The 21,967-nt window shown below is 47.5% G+C and overlaps 1 protein-coding gene across 2 annotated transcripts in view; it reads left to right on the forward strand.

The window, feature by feature from the left end:
- KMO (kynurenine 3-monooxygenase) overlaps window positions 1–21,967 on the forward strand; it is a 185,667-nt gene that overhangs the window by 90,756 nt on the left and 72,944 nt on the right. For both annotated transcript variants that reach the window (XM_063443370.1, XM_063443371.1), the window contains 2 exons: window positions 2,445–2,610; window positions 20,123–20,194. In XM_063443370.1, the coding sequence (XP_063299440.1) occupies window positions 2,445–2,610; window positions 20,123–20,194 (238 nt within the window). The remainder of the gene's footprint in view (window positions 1–2,444; window positions 2,611–20,122; window positions 20,195–21,967) is intronic.

Raw genomic sequence — 21,967 nt, forward strand, 5'->3', positions numbered from 1 at the left:
TTTGTACATTTTAAAGTGCAGGGGGGGGGGGGGGGGTGCCAAAACTAGGACCCGCCCCGGGTGCCATATGCTCTAGGTACGCCCCTGAGTGCATGTTAAAAGATATACCTACATATCCCTTTATGGCAGGTGTCACAAACAATTTCAACTGTCTCTAATGCAGATCATGTCATCCAGGAAGTGTCTGCAATCGCACAGTAAATTCCTAGTCTTCTACCAATTCCCATGGCAGAATTATTGAAAACGTGCACTTTGTATGCACAATACAGCCGCTAGTGGGAGCTCATTCACCATTGGAACCCTAGTCACTCCAGCAAGTATTCTGACTATTCTCTGGTACGTTAAGACCGGCCATTCTAAGGCCCGGTAAGATGTTACCTGTTAGTCCTAGGATTGATACAGTTCTATGTGCTGGATCAACTTGTAATCCTGACAGGGGGAAACGGGGGTGGCAGTATTTAGGTAGATGGGCTGGGAGACGAGTTTACCCTTACACTAATGTAGATATAATTTAATGATTTTTCTCTCTATATATACATCTTTCCCCTGTTTGGAATTCAAGATCTGTTTGAGAGTAAAAAATGGGTCGCAAGAGAATACTGAGAACGGGCAGCAGCTGAAATAGCCTGCCCTTCGGTCGGTCCCCGCTGAGTTCTCAAGCTGTTTTTTGCTCATCTTGTGCCATTACAGAGAGAACTTCTCTGAAACATATCAGACTGGTCCCACCCATACGGGCAGTCCAGATCCGAAATGCCAGCAAGTTCCCTCTGCACGAGAGACACAGCAACCCCAGACGATCGTTTCAGCCTTGTTAGGCATCATCAGTGAGGCATAGCTGATATCTCCCTAGGCACCGTGAGCAAGGGGTCCACGTCTGGATTATCCCTTTAAACTTGTGGAGATCCCTTTAAACATATCCCTTTAAACTTGTGGAGATCGTCTGGGGTTGCTGTGTCTCTCGTGCAGAGGGAACTTGCTGGCATTTCGGATCTGGACTGCCTGTATGGGTGGGACCAGTCTGAACAGCTTGAGAACTGAGCGGGGACCGACCGAAGGGCAGGCTATTTCAGCTGCTGCCCGTTCTCAGTATTCTCTTGCGACCTATTTTTTTACTCTCCTCAAGATCTGTTTGTGCCTAGATTTATTATTGAGATATTAAGTGATATAATAGCACAACATCTAACAATAATCTGCTGATTATTCTTTCTGCCCAATATCTAATGATGGCTTTCTAATATCTAATGGTTTTCTTGATAGGGTTTAATTAATTAGTACCAGCTTGATATTATCCTAGATTTGATAAAATGCATTACCCTATATATGGATAAAGGGCAACCTTAATTGCTAAATGCCATAAGAGTGGTGGACTACGTTCTTTCAGGTGGAATTCTGACCTCTTAGTTCTCTATTCTCTAAACAAATACACTACACAACCTGTACCTATAATGGGCACAGGGTGACTAAAACATAGGAATAATCTGGGGACCTCCATAAAGTGTCCGTCTTCAGCCCCCAGTGATGGTGACTAACGTCATAATATATTTCTAAAACATTTCCAAGCTAATTGTCTTTAGGATCATACTAGGTTTTCACTGGCTGCTACATTGTGTAATACTATTAACAGTTAAATGACCTGATGGTGTATGAATTGAAAAATATACATGCCTGAAGACAGCTTAGTTCTCATCCAACAAGGTGTCTAAAAATGGATGTCGTGGCTATGCTGCTGCACCTCCTCTGAATGATTTACATACTGTAGTTCCTAACATTTTGGTGTCTTGTAGTTAAAGGACCACTATAGTGCCTTGAGAGTGCCCCCACCCTCAGGGTCCCACTCCCGCCAGGCTGAAGGGGGAGGAAAGGGGTTAAACACTCACCTTTCTCCAGCGCCGGGCTCCCTCGGCGCTGGGGACTCTCCTCCTTCGGTCGTCATCGGTTGAATGTGCATGTGTGGCAAGAACCGCGTGTGCATTCAGCCAGTCCAAAGGAAAGCATTCTCAATGCTTTCCTATGGATGCTGGCATCTTCTCACTGTGAAAGTCACAGTGAAAAGCGCAGAAGCGCCTCTAGCAGGTGTCAATGAGACAGCCACTAGAGGCTGGATTAACCCATATGTAAACATAGAAGTTTCTCTTAACCCCTTAAGGACACATGACATGTGTGACATGTCATGATTCCCTTTTATTCCAGAAGTTTGGTCCTTAAGGGGTTAAACTGCTATGTTTACAACAGGCAGAGTTAATCCTAGATGGACCTGGCACCCAGACCACTTTGTTAAGCTGAAGTGGTCTGGGTGCCTATAGTGGTTCTTTAAGTCGACCAACAACAATGAATAAACATTTAAACAAATTCTATACAATATTTTACATGGCACCATGCAACCTGCTACTCGGTATGTGTCCTTTAGAGAAATGACTTATTATACTTTGGTTTTGTTTCCCCAGGAAAACTGGAGATGTGATACAAGCAAATTCTGATGTAATAGTTGGCTGTGATGGAGCTTTTTCTGTTGTAAGAAAGCAATTAATGAGACGGCCACGCTTCAATTACAGTCATGTTTATATTCCTCACGGTTACAAGGAATTGACAATTCCACCGAAGAATGGGGAGGTAAGATGCAAATTAAAATATTCACACATAATGTATAAATGTAATTGAGACAGCTTAGAGTGCATGTACATGGAAAAAATGTTCATGTTTTCGTTAATTCGCTAAGACCAAAGTTCGGTCTTATGTCTAGTCAAATGATATTCTGTGGACGCCATTATTGATTTATTTTTATTTTTTTGGCATACACTATTATTGATTTTATTAAAGACACGGAGGCTCCTATTATGCATATCTCTTTCTTTATTACTCTCAGCAGCAAAGATAGAGAAATATAAATATATCAAAATGAAAGAAAAAACTGTATAGGCACACAGGCAACCAATCACATAACAGAGGAAGTGACTATAAAAGGCCTGTGTCTCCCACAATCCCCCTCTTTCTTTGCTGCTCTCAGACCAGATAAGTACTCACTTGCTCTGCTATGCTGGCTATTGTATATTTATTATATATTTTACTGTGCTGTTTGGGGCTTTTACTTAACTTGTTGCCCAATCCTATGCCTGTGTGGTGTGCCCCGCTGGAATTCTTCCCTCCCGACCGGTCAAGCCTTTTTCCTGCCATTTTCCCCCTCCCCTGCCCCTCTCCTCGGGTCGTGGGTGGCCTCCTGTGGGTGGCCATATGGGTTTGCGGTTGGGCAGGCACTTGCGAGCCTCCGCTCATTTCAGCGGTGGCTCCCTGATGCAGATGGGTCAGCCGCATGGGAAGTGTGCACGCGACCTTCCCTGCTGTTTGCTCTCCATGAGGTGCTCCTCCATACCTCGTGCGGCGGCCATCTTGGACCAGAGTTTTTTGCCGTGATTTTACCGCGAGCTTGCAGGGTTCCCTCTCCCCTTACCCGGCCCTCCTCCTCCTCACCCTGCCAGCCTCTGAGTCTTTTCCTGGGCACACCACCGTTCAGGTATTCTATGTTGCTATTATTTGTATGCCTATTAACCTTTTTCTCTCCTGTGGGTTACTCAACCCTGTCCTGCTAGGTACATACTTATTTATTTTTTCTTATTTATTTTTTCTTGTTGTGCATAGAATGCATTTCATTTTTTTTCTCATGCTCCTATCACCCTCTTTGTGAGTTTATGCTTTGCCATCTATAAGTAATATAGCAAAATGCATATGTGTGTCCAGATCACATGGGGTTTTATTTTGCAAAGTTAACTTTACTTGCAAGAGAGATCTGATCTTACAATGTATTTCTGACAGTTTATTTTATTTGTTTAAAATTTCTTAATATATTCTCCTTTAGACCTATATGGGTTATTACAGGCTTACAAGTCTGCTTGGTCAAATAGACATTACTTTTTATTTTTTATATGTTAACCCATCTTGCTCTGCAGGCTGAGGGTGATGGGCCTGAGGGCCATTCTGATGATTTTCCTCAGGTGCAACTGGGGAGACTGTGACCTCTGGGAAGTTTGTCAGGCCTTACTAGTCTCCAATATAGCATATTCCATGCCAAGGAGCTTTTTTACCTCAGCCCTGGGAACGGAGTCGTCTTCGCTTTCCCAGTTTTTTTGACGCAAGCTCCCTTAGTGCCTCCTGTGGCTAGCCCTGCTCTCCTGGGTATGGGCACCCCCTCCCCCCTTCTGCCTTGCCTCGCCCAGGGCCCGTAAGACTATGGCGGAGGCTTATCTCCTCGTCTCCCACTCCTTGATGCAGGTCCTGCCTGTTATGACGGACTCGCTGAGGCAGTCAAAGATGGCGCGCTCCCACCGCGCAAATGAGCCCGTGGTTGGGCATAAAAGACCAGACTATGAATACGGGCTAGTCCCCATGATAAGAGGTCGGTCGCCGACCGGAGTGAGGAGAAGGATTCTGAGGTTATGGTAGGATGGTTCCCCCACCATGGCGACCCTTACTGGGGCTACTGCCCCCATGCAGGTACTCCTGCTCGGGCAGGTGTTAGGGGTCCGACCCCTTTTGGGTCCTCTGGGTAATCCCCAGTTCTTAAACGAATCAGGTTGGTAACCCCAATAGATCTGACTTCTCCCTGGAGAATTTCAGTTTTACTTATGGACACGTTGGGGCCCCCACCCCCTTTCTTGTACAAGGTGTATGTACTACTTGATTCCGCTACGGCGGGGACTCTGAACGGCCAGGTGCTTCAACTATTGGCACTAGTGCCATTATTTCTATGGCCGTAATGGCCGAACGCCAGAAGGCGATTCTTTTGAAGGTTGGCCCCAATTGGTGAATATGGCCATCTCCGAACCGGTCCCTCAGCTGAAGGGCTGCTGTTCGGGAGCAGAATTTTGTTAAGGAACTGGGGTCCTACTGGGAGACATTCACAGCTATTGATAAACCCCAGGAAAATTGGAATGGATTTTTTCTCCAAAGTTTGGTGAGGCCGGGTGTGACAGGAGCCGCACGTCTGGCTGTGATTTCAGGGAATCGTTCCGAACATGTCAAGACTCCTTCTCCTCCCTTTACGGGATTTCCATGAACCCTAGCCTCCACACTCCTCCACATCAAGGGGGAAAACATTAAATCCCTACCACCCTCGTGGAAACACGTCGGGCGGATGCCTTTCTGGTGGATACCCATTGTTCCCCTCATCCTCGAGGATGGGTGGTGGGCAGGTTTGGCCCAGATTTTTATTACGGATGGGCTGCCTTGACTATAGGCTCATGGTCTCTCAGAGCGGTGCGGGGCTACCATCTAGAGTTTTTTCTATCCTAACCTGTTCAGCATTTTTGTCCCCATAGCACTTGCCTGTCAGGGGGACAGGAATTGTTGCTCTCCACGGAGACATGTGATGCTTCTTCACTGACCTCTCTATGTTTTTCCGTTGGTACCAACGCTTCCATATGATGGGTATCCACTGCCTCCGGGATCATCTCCGGGCGTCAGATTGGTTGGCCAATCTGGAACTGAAGGACCATCGCATCACGGTTCCTATAAACAAGGAATCCAGGGATTTTTTCTCTGTTTCTTTGCCTGGAGAAGGAAACGTTCAAAGTTTTCAATAGCTACTGTTCGGTCTCTCATCGGTTTCTGGGAGTCCCACCAAGGGGTACTAGGGGTATCCGTCTGAATATCTACCTAGACTACATCCTGGTCATGTCCCTGTCAGGGTACCACTTACGGTTGCATGTCAACTAGCCGATTACGGTGCTTCAGATTTGGGGTTTTTGTGTTTTCTAAGCACTTGGGAAGTCAGTTTCTGTATCCCTCACAGGCGGTGAAGTTTCTTGGGTTTCACAGTGTAATTATATCAGGCAGTGCCTGTTCCTCCCTAGCTCCAGGATGAAAGCCATGACGAAAGTAGTGATATGGACACTTAGAGCAGTGGACGTGCCGATCAGGCGTTTTGGTGAGGGTACCCGACCTGCCTACGACTTCCATCCAGGCTACATCTCTAGGACCGCCTTACTTTAGACCCCTTCAAGTCAGAAGGATTCCTCTCTCTGTCCAGGTCACTCTTATGTGGCAAGGCAGAAGTTGGACGATGGCTCCAGAAAGAGATTGATCCGATGTCTTGGCTCATAGGGAGGCCTGGATCAGCAAGACCCTCTGCGAGCCGTGAACCTTTTCTTCCAGAGACAAGTGGTCCGAGTTTGAGAAGATGTTGCACATCGACTGCATGTAACTCTTGGCGGGATCCTTTTGCTTTTCGCCATGTTGCCCCGGTCACGTGAAGAGCTGCGTTATCCTCTGGGTGGACTATATGTCAGCGATGAGTTCCATCAACCATCTAGGGGGCATGAAGCCGCGCACGTGGCTAATCGTGGCATAGGACCTCTGGCAATTTTGTCTTCACAACGTCCCGGTGACAGCAGAACACATTCCAGGCCTGGACACTTCTAGGGCCGATTGGAATTCACGATTATTTAAGAGATTCTGGAGACTGACGCTTACACGCTTTGGCATTTTTCCAGGTTTGGAACGGTTGTGGAAGCTGTTCGAGGTGGATCTGTTGGCATCTTGCCTTAACACCTAGTTGCCGAAGTTTTACGGCTGGAGGATGGTACTGTAGCGATTGACTCATTCATTCAGGATTGACCAGATACTTGGATGTATGCCTTCCCTCCGTTCGATTTGGTTGCTCGCAGGCTCTTGCAATTGGCCCAGGGTGTTGAGATCTACTCTGCGGAGGTCGCGCCCATGGTTCCCTTGATTACTGAGAATGCCGATAGTTTGCCCAGGTTTGATCCCAAGCGTTCAGATCCCTTCTAGACCGAATGGGAACACTCTTAGTGGACCAAGGCCTTCTACACCGGATGACGTGACTCCTTTCGGGGTGCTTGGATTATCTTGGATGTTCCGCGATCAACTCCCCATCTCCTCTGTATCACATGGACGCCGGGTAATCGATCGGCCTTCGGTCATCATGACAAGTGTGGTCCGGTGGATGCTTGAGACTAACACTGGTTTCCGTATCTAACCCTCGACATTGGATTTTTGGAATTTCTGTCGACATCCTTCGTAGGTCATCTATGTAGAGGATTCACCTTGCTAGGCCACCTGGAGCTGGAATTTTTACACTACGTTCAGGACGTTTTTTGACGCTATGGTCGGTGGAGTGTCTGAAGACTTACCTGGAGGTTACGCAGCCACTATGTTCTCCGGACCGTTCTTTTCCTTCCACGCTCCCCACCTACTGGTGTCCACTCCTACATTGGTGCGATGGGTTTTATGACTGCCTTGTTGGCCGGTATCGACATGTAATTTGTTACATCCCACTTGGTACATCATACCTCCGTCCAAGGCCTCGGAGGACAGTTGTCGTTTGGAGGATACCTTACGGCTGTTGTCCGGTGGCAAGAATCCAGTTTAGTGATTTTCTACTTCAGGCCGATTGATCACATTGCATCTCATATGGTGGCTCAGCTTTGAACTTGCATAATAGGAGCCTCCGTGTCTTTAATAAAATTCCCAGATTTTACTATTAACATGACGTAAAGTCATGATTTTATTAAAGACACGGAGGCGAGTATTATTCCCACCCACCCTCCCGGTGTTGGGTTTTGGGATGAGATGCTGTTGGACCTTCAGGTATGCTGCAATCCAGTCTGTTTATTATATATATATTTTTTTTATAAATTCTTTATTTTGAAAGATTTTTGTTTTATGGGGTGGGGGTACAGAAGAGAAAACGGGGGATTAAAAAGTTGTAGTACAAATTTCACAAAGCTATCTTGTATTTCTTGCGGTAGACAAACAGTTAAAGCGTTTATATCATATAACTGTTGGTGGTTTCCACCTGCTGTAATTGCAAATAAACATTTTCTACCTTCTGATCGATATCTTTTGTGTCTGGGAATTGGGGTGGGGAACAGAAATGAAAAGGGTGGGGAGTAGGGTACATTTTCCTTTACTTTGCGTCTCGAGCATTGTTCCAATGATGATTCCGTGCATTGTTTATGGTTGTAACCAATATTGGGGGTGTCGTTCCCAAATATTTTTTTTTTTTTTTAATTAAAAATAGATTCCTTATTTTCTTTTATGCACGGAGTAACATTTAGGTTCTCTGGACCACAATAGTTACAGAGAATTCTTGAGTAATAATACAAAACATATCATATCAATAACGTTGCGCACATTTTTAAGACAACAAATATTAAATCTAAAACTATGTATGAGTATAGGTATAACCGGGCTTGTCAGGCGTTTGAGGTAGCGGTTGAAGACAATGTATAGAGTGAATGGATTGTGTGTAGGAGATCTTATAACGTGTCTTTCACCTGAACAGTGTCGTTGCAGTTGTAGGCTCGTATCTATCTAGACGATGTACTTTTTGACAGACATTACCGGTTAGTATACATTCTTTTCAAAACTTAATATAAAACATAATATGAAACATCAACAGGTGTGCAGAAGAAAACTTAGGGTGGCTTGCGCAGAAGCCTATGCTCTTGTGGTTATTAAGGTGGTTTAACAGAAAGGAAGGTTTTGGTTAATAGCATGGTCATTGAATGTTGGTATCATACAGTTGGTTTGCGCAGAGACCAATACTGCGGGCTTAATCGATCTTGCCCGTCTTGGGTAGTTATTCCTTCCTGTTTGATTTCCCGTATCGGGTGTACCTGTGGAGGCATTTGGATGTGTTGTCTAGGTTACGTCGGGGGGGGGGGGGGTAGGTAAAACAGTTTGGGGGCGGGGGTAAGGTTATAGGGTTTGTAAATCGTAGTCGTATGTTTTATTGTGGCTGAAAGTTACCAGTTATTGTCTGTTTCAGATGTTGTAGCGATTCGTCTGCTATGTGGTTTGTAGCCTCTGATACGACTGTTTCTGGTATGGGTCTGGGGGTTGGGGAGTGGGGTGTTTGAACTTGGTCGGGGGCAGGGTAGTTCTCCATCCGGCAATGTAGCCGGGGAGGAAATGGTCAATCTCCCACAGTCGTGTGGGGTGTCTATTGTAGCAATTTAGTGGTGTGTTTAAGTCGCTATTGTTGGGTGTGAGGTGGGGTTGTCGTATGTGTGTGTGTTCGTGGGTATTGTTTGGTGTCTTCATTGTTTGGGGGGGGGGTGGAGGTGTGGGGTCCGTCTCAGTGTGTGGTTCGTGTGGAGTCTGACATGGGTCGGGGGGGTAAGTGTTGAGTGGTGTGTATCATTTGTGAGAGTGTGTTGGAGATATCCGTCTCCTCGGTGTCTGGTTGGGTGGGGTCTCTCTTAGATTGGGGTATTCAGTGCGGCCATGCCTGGGTTAGGGGGGATGTGCGTGTGTCTGCCAGTTTTTGTCCGTTGTGGGTTAGGGTGGTGTTTGTGGTGGGCTGGCTGGCGGATCATTGGCGTGTGGTGTCGATGCGGTAGGGTTGCGGTGTTGGAGTAGGCATGGATGAGGTGTGTGTTAGGGGGGGGGGGAGGAGGGGGTAGGGGGAGAGAGAGAGGGGTAGGGGGGGGGAAGAGTAGCGCCAGAAAGAAAAGGGGGGGGGGTAACCCCGCGTGTCCTCCGCCCCCCCCCCCCTCGGGGAAGGGGCGGGAGGTTAGGTTGGTAGGGGGTATATGTGGGGGGGGTTATGGCCGTGTTGCCGTTCTCGTTATCCAGGGGTCCCATACCTTGTGGAAAGATTTAGTCGTGTCATGGATCAGGGCCGATAGTTTATCCATTTCCACGGCTTCTTCTATGCGCCTTTGGACTTCAGGCATGGAGGGGGTGGTGTTGTTGCCCCAGTGTCTGGCTATGGTGCGTCGTGTGGCTAGTGCCACTCGGGCTGTGAGCTTGTTTTGGGCTCGTGTTAGGGTGTCGTGTGGTTTAGAGAGGAGCCATATCCAGGGGTCTAGCGGTAGGTTGCTATGGAGTAGTCCGTTTGTCAACTGGGCAATTTCGCTCCAAAGTGGGGCGATCGTGGGGCATTCCCACCAGAGGTGGAGGTAGGTGCCCTGTTCTCCGCATCCCTTCCAGCATCGGTCTGAGGTGGAGAAGCGCATTTGCTTCAACCTCAGGGGAGTGATGTACCATCGGAACATCGTCTTGTACGCCTGTTCTTTGTGTGTGACACAGATTGTGAGTGAGGCCGTAGCGTCCCATACTTCTTTCCAATCCGATGGGTCTTCTGGTTGTCCTATGTCTCTCTCCCATGCTGCCGTGTATGAGAGGGCATCACGAGAGGCGGAGTTGTGGAGTATACCGTAGATAATGGATATCTGCCCTCTTTGTATTGGGGAGCGCATGCACATTTTTTCAAAGGTCGTGGCCGGCGTGGTGGCCGCTTGGTGGTTGAGTGGTTGGGATAAGAAGCTCTTAATTTGTAGGTAGCGGAAGTGGTCGAACGTGGTGAGTGGAGTGGTGTTCGGTAGTTCCGGGAAGGGGAGTAGTTGTGGTCCTCTGAAAAAGTGGCAGAATCTGGTCAAGTCATTATCTTCGAACCGTGCAAAATCCTGTGGGGTCATTCCCGGTTCGAATTGGGTGTTGCGTAATATGGGTGTCAACGGGGATGGGGAGTTAATGATTTTATGTTTGCGGGTGACTTGGTCCCAGAGTTGTATGGAGTGCGTTAGTGCGGGTGTTGTTGGGGGGGTCTGTGGTCTGTCGTTTTTTGGTAGCCATACAAGTAGGGAGGGGAAGTCCCGACCGAGCAGGTCGTGCTCCAAATCTACCCAGATTTTTTGCCCAACTGGGGCATGTAAGTTCTGTATTTGTGCGAGTTGGGCCGCCTGGTGGTAATCCCACAAGTTGGGTAGGCCCAGTCCCCCCATTTTATGCGGTACGTATAATGTTGCTCTTTTGACCCGTGCCTTCCTTCCCGCCCAGATAAATTTGTCTATGCGTGTCTGTAGAGATCTAAAGTCTGCTTTGGATATGGGTATGGGCAAGGCTTGGAATAGGAATAGGAATCGTGGGAGGAGGTTCATTTTTATTGATGCCAGGCGGCCCAGCCAAGAGATGGAGAGGTGTTGCCAGGTCTCCAAGTCCTGTGTTGCCTTGTTTAATAGTGGGCGGTAATTAATTTGGTACGTCATGTTGAGTTCTGCCGGTAGTCGCGTTCCTAGATATTGTATGGATTGCGGTTCGTATCGGAACGGGTGTGTCAGTTTAAGTGCCTCTAAGGCTGTGTGGGGGATGTGGATTGGGAGGGCTTCCATCTTGTTGAGGTTCAGTTTGTATCCTGACACTGTTGCGTAGTCTTCTAGGAGGGTCAGCAGTGGGGGGAGGGATATCGTGGGGTATGTCAGTGTCAGCAGGAGGTCGTCCGCGTAGGCCGCCACCTTATAGTCTGTGTCTCGATTTTTAATGCCGGTAATGGTTGTGTCCTGTCGAATTGCTTGTAGGAGGGGTTCCAGGGAGAGGGCGAAGAGGAGAGGGGAGAGGGGGCAGCCCTGTCTTGTACCGTTGTGGATCGTGAAGGTGGGAGGTTGGGTATTTGGGATGAGAAGGTTTGCTGTGGGTTGAGAGTACAGTCCTTTGATCATTCCGATAAAGGTCTCGGGGAAGCCCATTTTGTTGAGGGTTGTGAATAGGTAGGGCCAAAGGATGCGGTCAAACGCCTTCTCGGCATCTAGGGAGAGGAGGAGTGTGGGGTGGTTGCGTTTGTTTGCAAGCCAGATGAGGTCAAATGTTCTCCGGGTGTTGTCGCTGGCCTGGCGGTAGGGGATGAAACCTACTTGGTCCGGGTGTATCAGTTTAGGTAAGAATGGGAGAAGACGATTGGCGAGTAGTTTCGTGAGGATTTTGATGTCGGTGTTGAGTAGTGAAATGGGTCTGTAGTGGCCTGGGTCTTGGTGGTCTTTATCGGGTTTCGGTATCAGGCATATGTTTGCCCTTAACATGTCTGGGGGGGGGGGTTCTCCGTCCATGATGGAGTTGAATAGTGTTAGTAGGTGCGGGAGGAGTTCCGTCGGGTAAGTTTTATAATAGAGGCCGGAGTAACCGTCGGGTCCTGGGCATTTGTTCGGTTTAAGGGATTTTATAGCTTGTGCGATTTCCTCGGTGGTGATTGGTGTGGAGAGTGTTTGGCGGCCCTCTTCCGTTAGTGAGGGTAGGGGGATGCGTTCCAGGAATGCTTCTATTCTCGTTTGCGCAAGGGCGGGGTTCTGTCTAATGTCAGGGGTATGGTCGTAGAGTGAGGCATAGTATTTTTGAAAGGCGTTCGCGATCTGGTGAGGTAGCGTGTGCATTTGTCCGTCGGGTGTTTTTATTTGGGTTATCTGTTTAGCTCTCTGCCGCCGGCGTAGTCTGTGAGCCAGTAACGTGTCCGCCTTGTTTGACTTTTCATAAAACATCTGCCTCGTCCATTGGAGTGCTTTTCGGGAGTCCTGCGCCATAAATTTTTGTATGCTGTTTCTATGCGTTTGCAGTTGGGCTGTCAGTGCGGGTGTAGGATTTGTTTTGTGTAGAAGTTCTGTCTTCCTGAGGGCTGTGAGGTGTAGTTCGAGTTCTGCTAGTTGTTTCTTTTTATGTGCTGTGGCTGTTGCTATCAGCTTGCCTCTAATAACGGCCTTGTGCGCCGCCCATAGGGTGCCCGCTGAAGATACTGAGTGTTTGTTAAGTTCGAAGTAGGTTTGAATGTCCTGTCTGATGGCTTCCTTAATGGCTGGGTTGTGGAGGTGGGTCGGGTTGAGTCTCCAGGACCACACTTTGGTAGTGTCTGGGATGATGAGTTGAAGGAGGATCTCTGCGTGGTCTGACCATGTGATCGACCCTATCGATGTTTGTGTTATATATGGGAGTAGGGTGGGGGAGGTGAGGAACATGTCTATGCGCGAGTACGAGGTGTGGGGGTGTGAGAAGAAGGTGAAGTCTGTTGTGGTGGGGTGCATCGTTCTCCAAATATCTACTAGTTGTGTTCGCGTGGCGAATGCTTGTAGTAGTTTGTCCGTACGGGTAGTTGGTGGGGTCCTTGTGCCTAGGGTATGCGTCCTTTTCCTGTCTATGTCCGGGGCTAGGGTCGCATTGTAGTCCCCACCTACGATCATATGGTGTGATGGGAAGAGTCGGAGGTGGGTCTGGAAGGTGTCCCAGAAGTTCGGGTCCGGGAGGGTAGGGGCATAGATGGAGGTGATTGCGTACCTATGGGGGCCTATGTGTCCTGTAACTGTGACGTATCGGCCTTGTGGGTCGGCCACTGTGCGTGTAACTGTGAGTGGGCAGGAGGTGCGAACCAGTATGGCTACCCCGTTTTTCTTTTCGGCTGGGGAGTTCGCTAGATGACAGTCCCTATAATATCTATTGCGAAGAGGGAATGCTCTGGAGTTTTCATAGTGCGTCTCCTGGAGCAGGATGACGTCGGCTTTGGTTCGGTTCGCCCATCTAAGTAGGCGGTGTCTTTTGATCGGGTTGTTTAGGCCTTTACAGTTTATGGATATGCAGGTGAGATGTTTAGGTTTGGGTTTGGGTTCCGGTCTTGGGGTGTGGGCTGGCCTCTCCGTGGGTCCGGTTGTTGGGCTCTTCGGCATCGGGAGGGGGGGAGCGAGGGGGGGGAGGAGACGCGAGGTGGTAGCGGGTGGAAAAATGAAGACTGAGAGAGACGGGAGGGGGGAGAGAGGAGTGGGGGAGAGGGGGCGGGGGTGGGTTTTAGATCGTGTGAGTAGTGGGTGTGTAGGTGTCTGAAATGGGGGGTTGTCTACACGGTAGACCTGGTCTTATGACAGGGTTGCCAGGTCGTATGTGGGGGTGGCCGTGGACGTGGGGGTCTCTGACCGGTCGGTGTGAACCTTTGGTCCTGTGTAGGGGGTGAGGTGGGCGAGGAGTGGAGCCTCCCTCTTCCCTGCTTAGATTCATGTGTTATGGGTTACGAGTTGTACGTCATGTGTTAGGAGGTCGGCGGTGTGGGTTCCTAGGGATATTGCGGTCGTCCCGTGTGGGCGGTGTTGGGTGGGGATTTGTCGCGGCTTGACTTCCAGCAGTGGAGGTGGGGGTCCGTCAGGGGCCAGAGGGGCATTGTGCGTTAGGGGTGCCTGTTTAGGTTGAGGATCCGATCCGACCTGGGGTTGAGTGTGGTAGTCATGGTTGTAGTCTAACTGTCGTGTTGCTGGGGTTGTAGGGTCCCCTTGTCTGGGTAGTGTGATTGGCGGTCCTCTTACCTGTCTCTGCGGTCAGCGGTGGTTTTAGGGGGAGGTGTGTGCTTTATAAGTCAGCGTCCCCATGGGACGTTGAGGTGCGGACTGTGGGTCGGGCGTGGGCGTCTCTCCTGTCTGGGCGTGTCACTACTCGGAGTCCCGTGATTGGTGTTCGGTGTGTCATGGGGGGGGGAGTCGTGGCATCTAGGTGTCAAGTTTTCTCCTTTCCTATGCCTCTATTACCATGTTATATGAAGTGCTGCAGAAAATAAGGCAAATAAATACAGCAATCCCGACAAATAAACTTTACATGTATCATGAGAGAGTTGCTGGTCGGTGGAGGGGTTAAGTTGTAGGGTATCCATCGGGGGGGGGGGGGGGGGGGTCTCCGGCATGGTAGTGCAGCATGATACATGAGGATCAGACATGTAAGGATAAGACATATGAGGATATAACGTCTTCGTGACAGTGTCGATGGCTCTGGTTCCCCCTACCCCTGCGTTATCGGGTACCCTCCTTAATTATTGATTGTCACCGGGCCCTGTGCCGGGTGTCTGGGGGTTTGTGGGCGGGTAGGCGGAGCCCAAGGTTGGTCCCAGGTGTGAGTGGGTTGCTTTTTGGGGTGGTTGATATCCGGGAGCCGGGTATATTAGCAGTAGTTGGGGTCCCCCAGGGTATCTAGTGTTGGTCTTAAGTATCAGGGGCGGGGGGGGGGAGGCATCGACTCTGCCATCTTAGTCAGACGTTTCCGTGTGCTGTAGCACAATACATTATTTAACAATTTCACGTGCAGCAACCATAAATAATACAAAACGATGTAACAGAATACGATAATACGATAATACGATACCCCTCCTAGGTCAGCATCTATGAGTGGGTGACTTGCACCGTGTGTTAGAGTCTCTAGTTCTTGGTGCTAGTTGGACGAGGGTGGGTCCGGTTCGTGTTCGGGTCCTGGGGGGGGCGTCGGTTGCGGTTCCATTGTCCAGGTAGGTGCATGAGGAGCATCCGGGTGGGAGCATAGCGGGGCTGTCCGGGTGGATACGTCCATTGAGTTCCTTGAGTTCCTTGAGCGGTATAGGTGACATTCTGGGGAGACCTGGGGGGGGGGTTATGTCCGTGGGGTGTCTCAGGGTGTTTTCCAGGTCTCTAGCGTTGGTCTGAGGTCGGAGGGGATACCAAGTTGGGTCAACCAGGGGAGCAGTTGTTTGCGGGTGTGTCGGTCGGAGGCACATGTGAGAGGTGATAGGGCTGTGTTTAGTTCTGTTCCTCAGGCCTCATGGGGGGCCTCTTCCGTGGCGTTCGGCGAGGGGAGTCCGAGAGCCTGTCGCGTTGGGTGCGTGGTCTGTTTCTCACGTTCATGGAGTTTGTTTGCTGGGCTGGTAGGAGGGTAAGTCCCAGTGAGTCCGCAAAGGGGGTCATTTCTGTCGCACTCACCAGAACGTGCGTTTGGCCGTCCTTTCTGACGATCAGTTTGAAGGGGTGACCCCACATGTAGCGGATTCCGTAGTGGTTCAGCGTGAGGGTGAGCTGCTTGAGGTCTCTTCTTTTCTTTAGTGTGGATGGGGCTAGGTCTTGGAAAAAGGCCAGACGGGTCCCTTGATATTGGGGGGGGTTGTCTCTTGAGAGGTTGAGGATTCTTTCTTTTATCGCAAAGAAGTGCATGCGGACTATAACGTCCCTGGGGGATTCGGAATTGAGGGTCGGTGGCCTGAGTGCTCGGTGGGCTCGGTCCATTAGTAGGTCCTGTGTGGAGGCCTCCGGTAGTATAGTGCGGAACAGGTCTGTTAGGGTGGTGTGGAGAGCTTCTGGTGTTACCTTTTCAGGTAGGCCTCTGATCCGAATGTTGTTGCGTCGCGACCTATTATTTAGGTCTTCAATGTTTTCCTCCATGGTTTCAATCTTTGCGTATAGATATGCAAGCTCTTGGGAGTGTTCACGGGATTTGGAGGTGAGTTCCGTGATGTGTTCTTCGGTATCGTCTGCTCTCTGTGTCAGGGATGTGATATCTTCACGAAGGCCTACGAGCCTTTTGTCGAGCTCCGTTGCCATGTGGGATTTGATGTCTGCCGTGGCTTCGTGGAGCATTTGTCGCATTACTTGCAGGGTGAGTGGGGCGTCCCGCATAGGGCTGTTGGGGTCGGCTGTGTTTCCATCTCTGTCTGCTGTGTGTCTGTCCGTCATGTTTTGGCGGCAGGATGGCCCTTCGGGCTCCGGTTGGGAGCGGAACATCGTGGCGACAGATGGAGTCTGTTCTTTGGGGTCTTTTTTTTTGTTTTCCGCCACCCATGTCTCTGCTTCGTGTGAGGGGTGCCCAATACAACGTTGTCCGGGTTGTCTGTGGCGTTTTGGGTGCTCGTAACTGCGGATGTTTGCGGATTCAAATAGTGGGGAAGAGGGAGCTACAGGATTATGCTGCCATCTTCCTCGGCGGTCAGGCCACGCCCCTTATTATATATATTTATTGTGTATATTTACTGATGAGGTTTCAAGTTTCTATGGTTTGGTACTAATGGTAATTTTCTATATTCTAGGTTTGAGTTCCTAGACTGCTCCTGACGAATTTTATTTGGTGAGTTTCAGTTTGGAGTTTGGATTTTGCCATATTTCTCTCTCTTTTGTAGCTTGAAGTTCAGTTTGTTGCTGTTTCCTGTTCTTACCGGTGTGTGAGGATGTTCATGTTTCCTGGTCTTCGGTTCGCAAGAAAGAGGGGGGTTGTGGGAGACACAGGCCTTTTATAGTCACTTCCTCTGTTATGTGATTGGTTGCCTGTGTGCCTATACAGTTTTTTCTTTCGTTTTGATATATTTATATTTCTCTATCTTTGCTGCTGAGAGTTATAAAGAAAGAGATATGCATAATACTCGCCTCCGTGTCTTTAATAAAATCATGACTTTACGTCATGTTAATAGTAAAATCTGGGAATTTTTTTTTATTATTATTAATCTAAACAGTGAGCAGCCTAAAGTCCCCCCTCCCGAGCCCCCACTCGCGCGTCAACTAAAGGGGGGACCTATTGACCCCCCCCCGGCCCCCACCCCTGAGCGGCAGGTGGGGGCCCTAATGTAAAATTATGTTTTTTTTTATTTGGCCTTTTTTGAGGCTGAAAAAAAAAGATTTTAGAAGAAATAAAATATCGAATGGAAGGTTTTTTTTTGTTTTTTTTTTACAGGTACTTAGTTAAAGGTCCCCCCTCATTATTTTTGGTGTGAGGGGTGGTAGGTAGGGGGATAATTTATTTTTTGGGGGGGGGGGATGACTAGGGGTTTGGGGACCTCTAGTCACCTGGGGGGGACATTTTTTTTTAGGGCCCCCACCCACCGCTCAGGGGTTGGGGCCAGGGGGGAGGACCTTAGGTTCCCTCCTTATTAGTATTTAGGGCCCCCACCTGCCTCTCAGGGGTGGGGGCCAGGGGGGAGGACATTAGGCCCCCCCTTATTCTTGTTTCGGGCCCCCACCCACCGCTCAGGGGTGGGGGCCAGGGGGGAGGACTTTAGGTCCCCCCCTTATTAGTATTTAGGGCCCCCACCCGCTGCTCAGGGGTGGCATGTATTACAGCACCGACTGTGCACAATGAACCAATATAACATGTTATGCTAGCTGCACGTTAGTGTTAATCTGCATGGTTAAGTATCTAATAACTGCGCTTTGTGGGCTTGAACCCAGATATATCTTGATGAAAGGTTTGAAGAAAACTAATAAGGCAAAGAAAACAAAGATAAAACTGTATGCATCGTATATAAGCTCATAAATCCGCTTAAACATATAGTGCGATAATCCTATATGGCAGGAGTATTACATTAGTCAGGACTCTAGATGTAATGATAAATCCTGTCTATTAATATTATAGCAGCGGTTAGTTAATCACAGACTAGGCGTGCCTGGAAATGAATGTATAATCGTCAAGGTTGGTAACTTATATATATGTCTCAATGAGCAAGGTCATTTCTGGGCCTAGATTTAAGCATTTTAATATTCGCCGACCAATGCAACAGCCTGGCTATTTAAGTAAGCAGTAGTAAAAACTTTTTATGCGTGCTAGTCTAGAGTTGAAAAATTATGATGAACAGCAGATATTTGTATTGTGTAAGATGTGACCTGAGTAGGCAGCGTGTATAACTTTTAGCCTTTATGGGCGCCTTGGCACAAACAGCATATATATGTTGCTAAACAAATATAATGAGCTGTGCTATGAAGTAGATATGCAAATAGTAAAAATAACTTGCTAACATTTAAACATTAGGAGTGTATTTGTTTTTTAAGCTGCTGTGCAGTAGTAGATAATGGAGCTATCAGGTTGTCATGTACACAGTAGTAAGCGACTATGCTACCGTTTTCATTCCATAGCGCGTCAGTCAAGAGTAGAACGTAGCTACCTAAACAGTGCAGGTATAAGAGTTTATAGATATGCTATTGCATGTTTAGGGGTTTCAGAACGTACTTAATAAAAAAAGGAAAAAAGAAGGTAAAAAAAAAAAGGAAAAATTTGAGTCGCTTCACTGGAGCGGGTGATTTGGCGCCCTGTGGGAGAGGACTGTCCAGTGCAAGGCTTCCAACTGCCTAATTAGTGTGTCCGCGGGCTTCCCTCCAGCATGGTTGCGCCGTAGGTTATTACAGGGTTTGTGTGCGCTCAGTGGGTCAGTTGTTCCCACCTGAGTCCCCCCAGCTTCTCCTGTCACGGCAGGTCTCCCTCCTTCCCCTCCAAGGCTTGCGTCCGTGCCTGCGGTAAGCTCCACCGCTCTGTGGGCACTCAGAGGCTACAGTTGTCCAGCTTCTCCCCCCCCCTGTAGGATCAGCCAGGGCTCCAGCCTCCTGCACCTCCCCAGCTGCAGCAGAGCCCCCCTGGAGCTCCAGCCCCAACTTGCCTCTCCCACTTCCGGTCTCATACATGGCGCCGGTGTGCGTCCCTCCGGCCATCGGTCTGCCCTGGGGCCCGCGCCCTCTAGCGCCACAGGGCTCACAGAAGTGGGGGCCTATTCCCTGGACCACCCCCGAATCCAGAGGTCAGAGCCGGCTCCATGCCGACCGGTCCGCCGCCTTTGGGGTTCAGTTGCGGGATCCTCTGTTCCAGGGGCTGGGATTTCTCAGCCAGGGCCTCCGCCACGTGCGCGCAGGTTGCCCCTCGCTGTATTGACGTGGAGCGTCCGTCGGCCATTTTAGCTCAATGTGGGCATACCTTGTGTGTCTGGCATGTCCCCATCTCCAGTATCTGAAGCTTGGAGTCTTGGGCCGGGATCACCCCCCCAGCTGGGTGTGGGGGGGGGGGGGGGGACCTGGCCGTTTCTCCTACTTCTCCTGCTCCTGTTGCCTGCTTGTGTAGCGTGTCTCAGGCTTCTGGGGCTTGCCGTGCGCTGATGGCGTTGCTTGTCGGGTCGTTATCACGGCTCTGTGCTCCCGGGTGTCTCACCTCTTGATTGCTCGTTTTTTTTTTTTGTGAGGGTGGTGGTAGGTTTTGTGCCTGTTTGCGGGCGTTTTGTGTCGCTTGGTGCCGGAGCCGGCAAGGATGGCTGCCGCTCGGCTCGGCGGCCCGGCCCCGCCCCCTTTGTTTGTATTTGTTATTCTATCTCTCACTGTTAAAATACACCTACCATTAAAAATATAGATTGATAATTTCTTTGTCAGTGGGCAAACGTTCAAAATCAGCAGAGGATCAAATACTTTTTTTCCTCACTGTAGGGCCCTTGAAGAGAATACCTTAAATTATGGTTGAACAAACCTGTAGCTCATATTCAAGGTTTTGTTTTTTGTTCACAATGTAGACAAATGCTTCCATCCTTAAGCGGTTAAAGTAACTTAAGTTTGTAGAGATGGATATATTAAAACAGCTTCATACTTTTCAACCCCTTAATAAAAATTACTGATAAAATAGTTGAGAAGAAAGAAAAAAGGAAGTGTTTGACTACATCAGAAATGCTGAATGTTTATTGTGTCTCAAAAAAGAAATGTTAGATACAAATCTTTTAACCGTTTGTTAAAAAAGCAAATGTTGTAAACATGATCAGCTTATTGATAATGATCAACAGCAGCACTTTCAAAAGGAATTCAAATTTTGCAACTCATTTCATTTTAATTCTTTAAAGTTCGCCATGGAACCAAACTATCTTCATATCTGGCCACGAAACACATTTATGATGATTGCCCTTCCTAATCTGGTAAGTGTAATAGATCTTAAGTAATGCATGAGGATAAGTATGTATATATGTGATAGAACTTGACTCAGAGTTGAATTATTTTAGTTCAACAGTATGAAAAGCTGAACTTGAGTTCAATATTACTGTTGACTTACCAATATTACTATGTACTTGTGGCATTCTTGGAGAGTTGCCTCTTGTGGGGAATGTTTTTATTTATTTTTTCTAAATATGCCTGTGGATAGACATGAAATGCATGAACCTACTGTAAAGTCCTGGTCCAATATTTGATGCATCTGTGCGTAAGTCTGGTCCTATTCCATTACTGACACACCCGTATCAAAACCAGGAGTTAATCAATATTCTAGATATCTTCTTCATAATACAAGGACACTTACCAACGAAAACGTACTGAAGTTATCTGGTGCTCAGCAGACTAGGCATTCCTGTCAAAGTCTGAACAGTTGCTAAAATTGACACATCTGCGTCAGATTCAGGCTAAAATGTTTAATTCATGTGCACCACCCTTAGTACTAGATTGCAGTAGTGTAATTCTGGTCATCATCCATTCTAAAACAATGCGATCTTTGAGCCTTTTATTTTAATTAGTTGGCAATCTGCATGGTGCAATGTACATTTGCAAAACTGTTGCAATTATGATGCATGTCCCTAGCCCTATATACACTAGTTTTGACTTCTAGACAATGTCCTTTCATGGTCTCTAGATCATTAAATATTTTTTCCTGACCCTGATTGTTATTCCAGTGTTCAGTGTCCCTGCTTATCCCTGACTCTGATTTTGTGTTGCACCATTTTTCTATGTTCCTGACTCACTCTGCATTACTCATTGTGTTCCAGGCTCTGCTTATATCTGACTCTGATTATGCCTTGCACCACTATTGTTCCAGTTTTTGTTATATACCAACCAGGCACACATTTGCTGTGTTCTGTCCAACATGACCTCATAAGTTGTTTAATATTAGATCTTTCCTATTCCCGCCTAGCTTAAAATCTGGTCATTCTAAGGTCTGGTAGTATGCCAATAACTTTTTCCATCTTTGTCTTTGCTTAGAATACTGATTTATACCTTTTTTAAAAGAAATATGTTTATGTTAATATGTGCAGTGTGAGAAATATTTTTGTAAGGGGGGTTTAATGAAAACATACTTGAATAGCCAAAATGTGCTGACACAAGTCATGTTTTATTCTATTTATTTAAAGTGGTAATTATTAACAATGTGACTTAAGAAAAAAAGGATAACATAATACTGAGCATTGACCTGACCTCTGGGGTCTATTGATAAATGCTACTGCACAGAAAGGGTTTAAAAGTTACATTACCATACTATTAGCAAATTCCTCAAATCATCTGTAAGTCTGAGAACAATTCCAGAGTCTAATGACAAATGTAATCACCACAGTGGTACTTGATTTAGGATTCCAAACGATAAATTAGATTGTGCAAGTGAAGAAATCCAAAATGCTATAGTGCAAAAATAAATAAATAAGTAAATTTTTTTTTTTTTTTAAAATGTTCCCTGTTTCTTAAGAATAAAGTTAAAACCACCCAGTATGAGTGGATGCTGTATATAATAACTCCAGAACTGAAGCTTCAGTGTGTGATAGTCACCTTGCATTCTCACTTTAATGCAGACATTCTAGAATTAAAGTCAACCCTATTTCCCTTAATAAAAATACATATAATCAATAAAAACATTATATATATATATATAATATATATATATATATATAATATATATATATATATATAATATATATATATATATATATATA

This window comes from Pelobates fuscus, chromosome 2 (genome assembly GCF_036172605.1).
Source record: "Pelobates fuscus isolate aPelFus1 chromosome 2, aPelFus1.pri, whole genome shotgun sequence".
NCBI classification, from domain to species: Eukaryota; Metazoa; Chordata; class Amphibia; order Anura; family Pelobatidae; genus Pelobates; species Pelobates fuscus.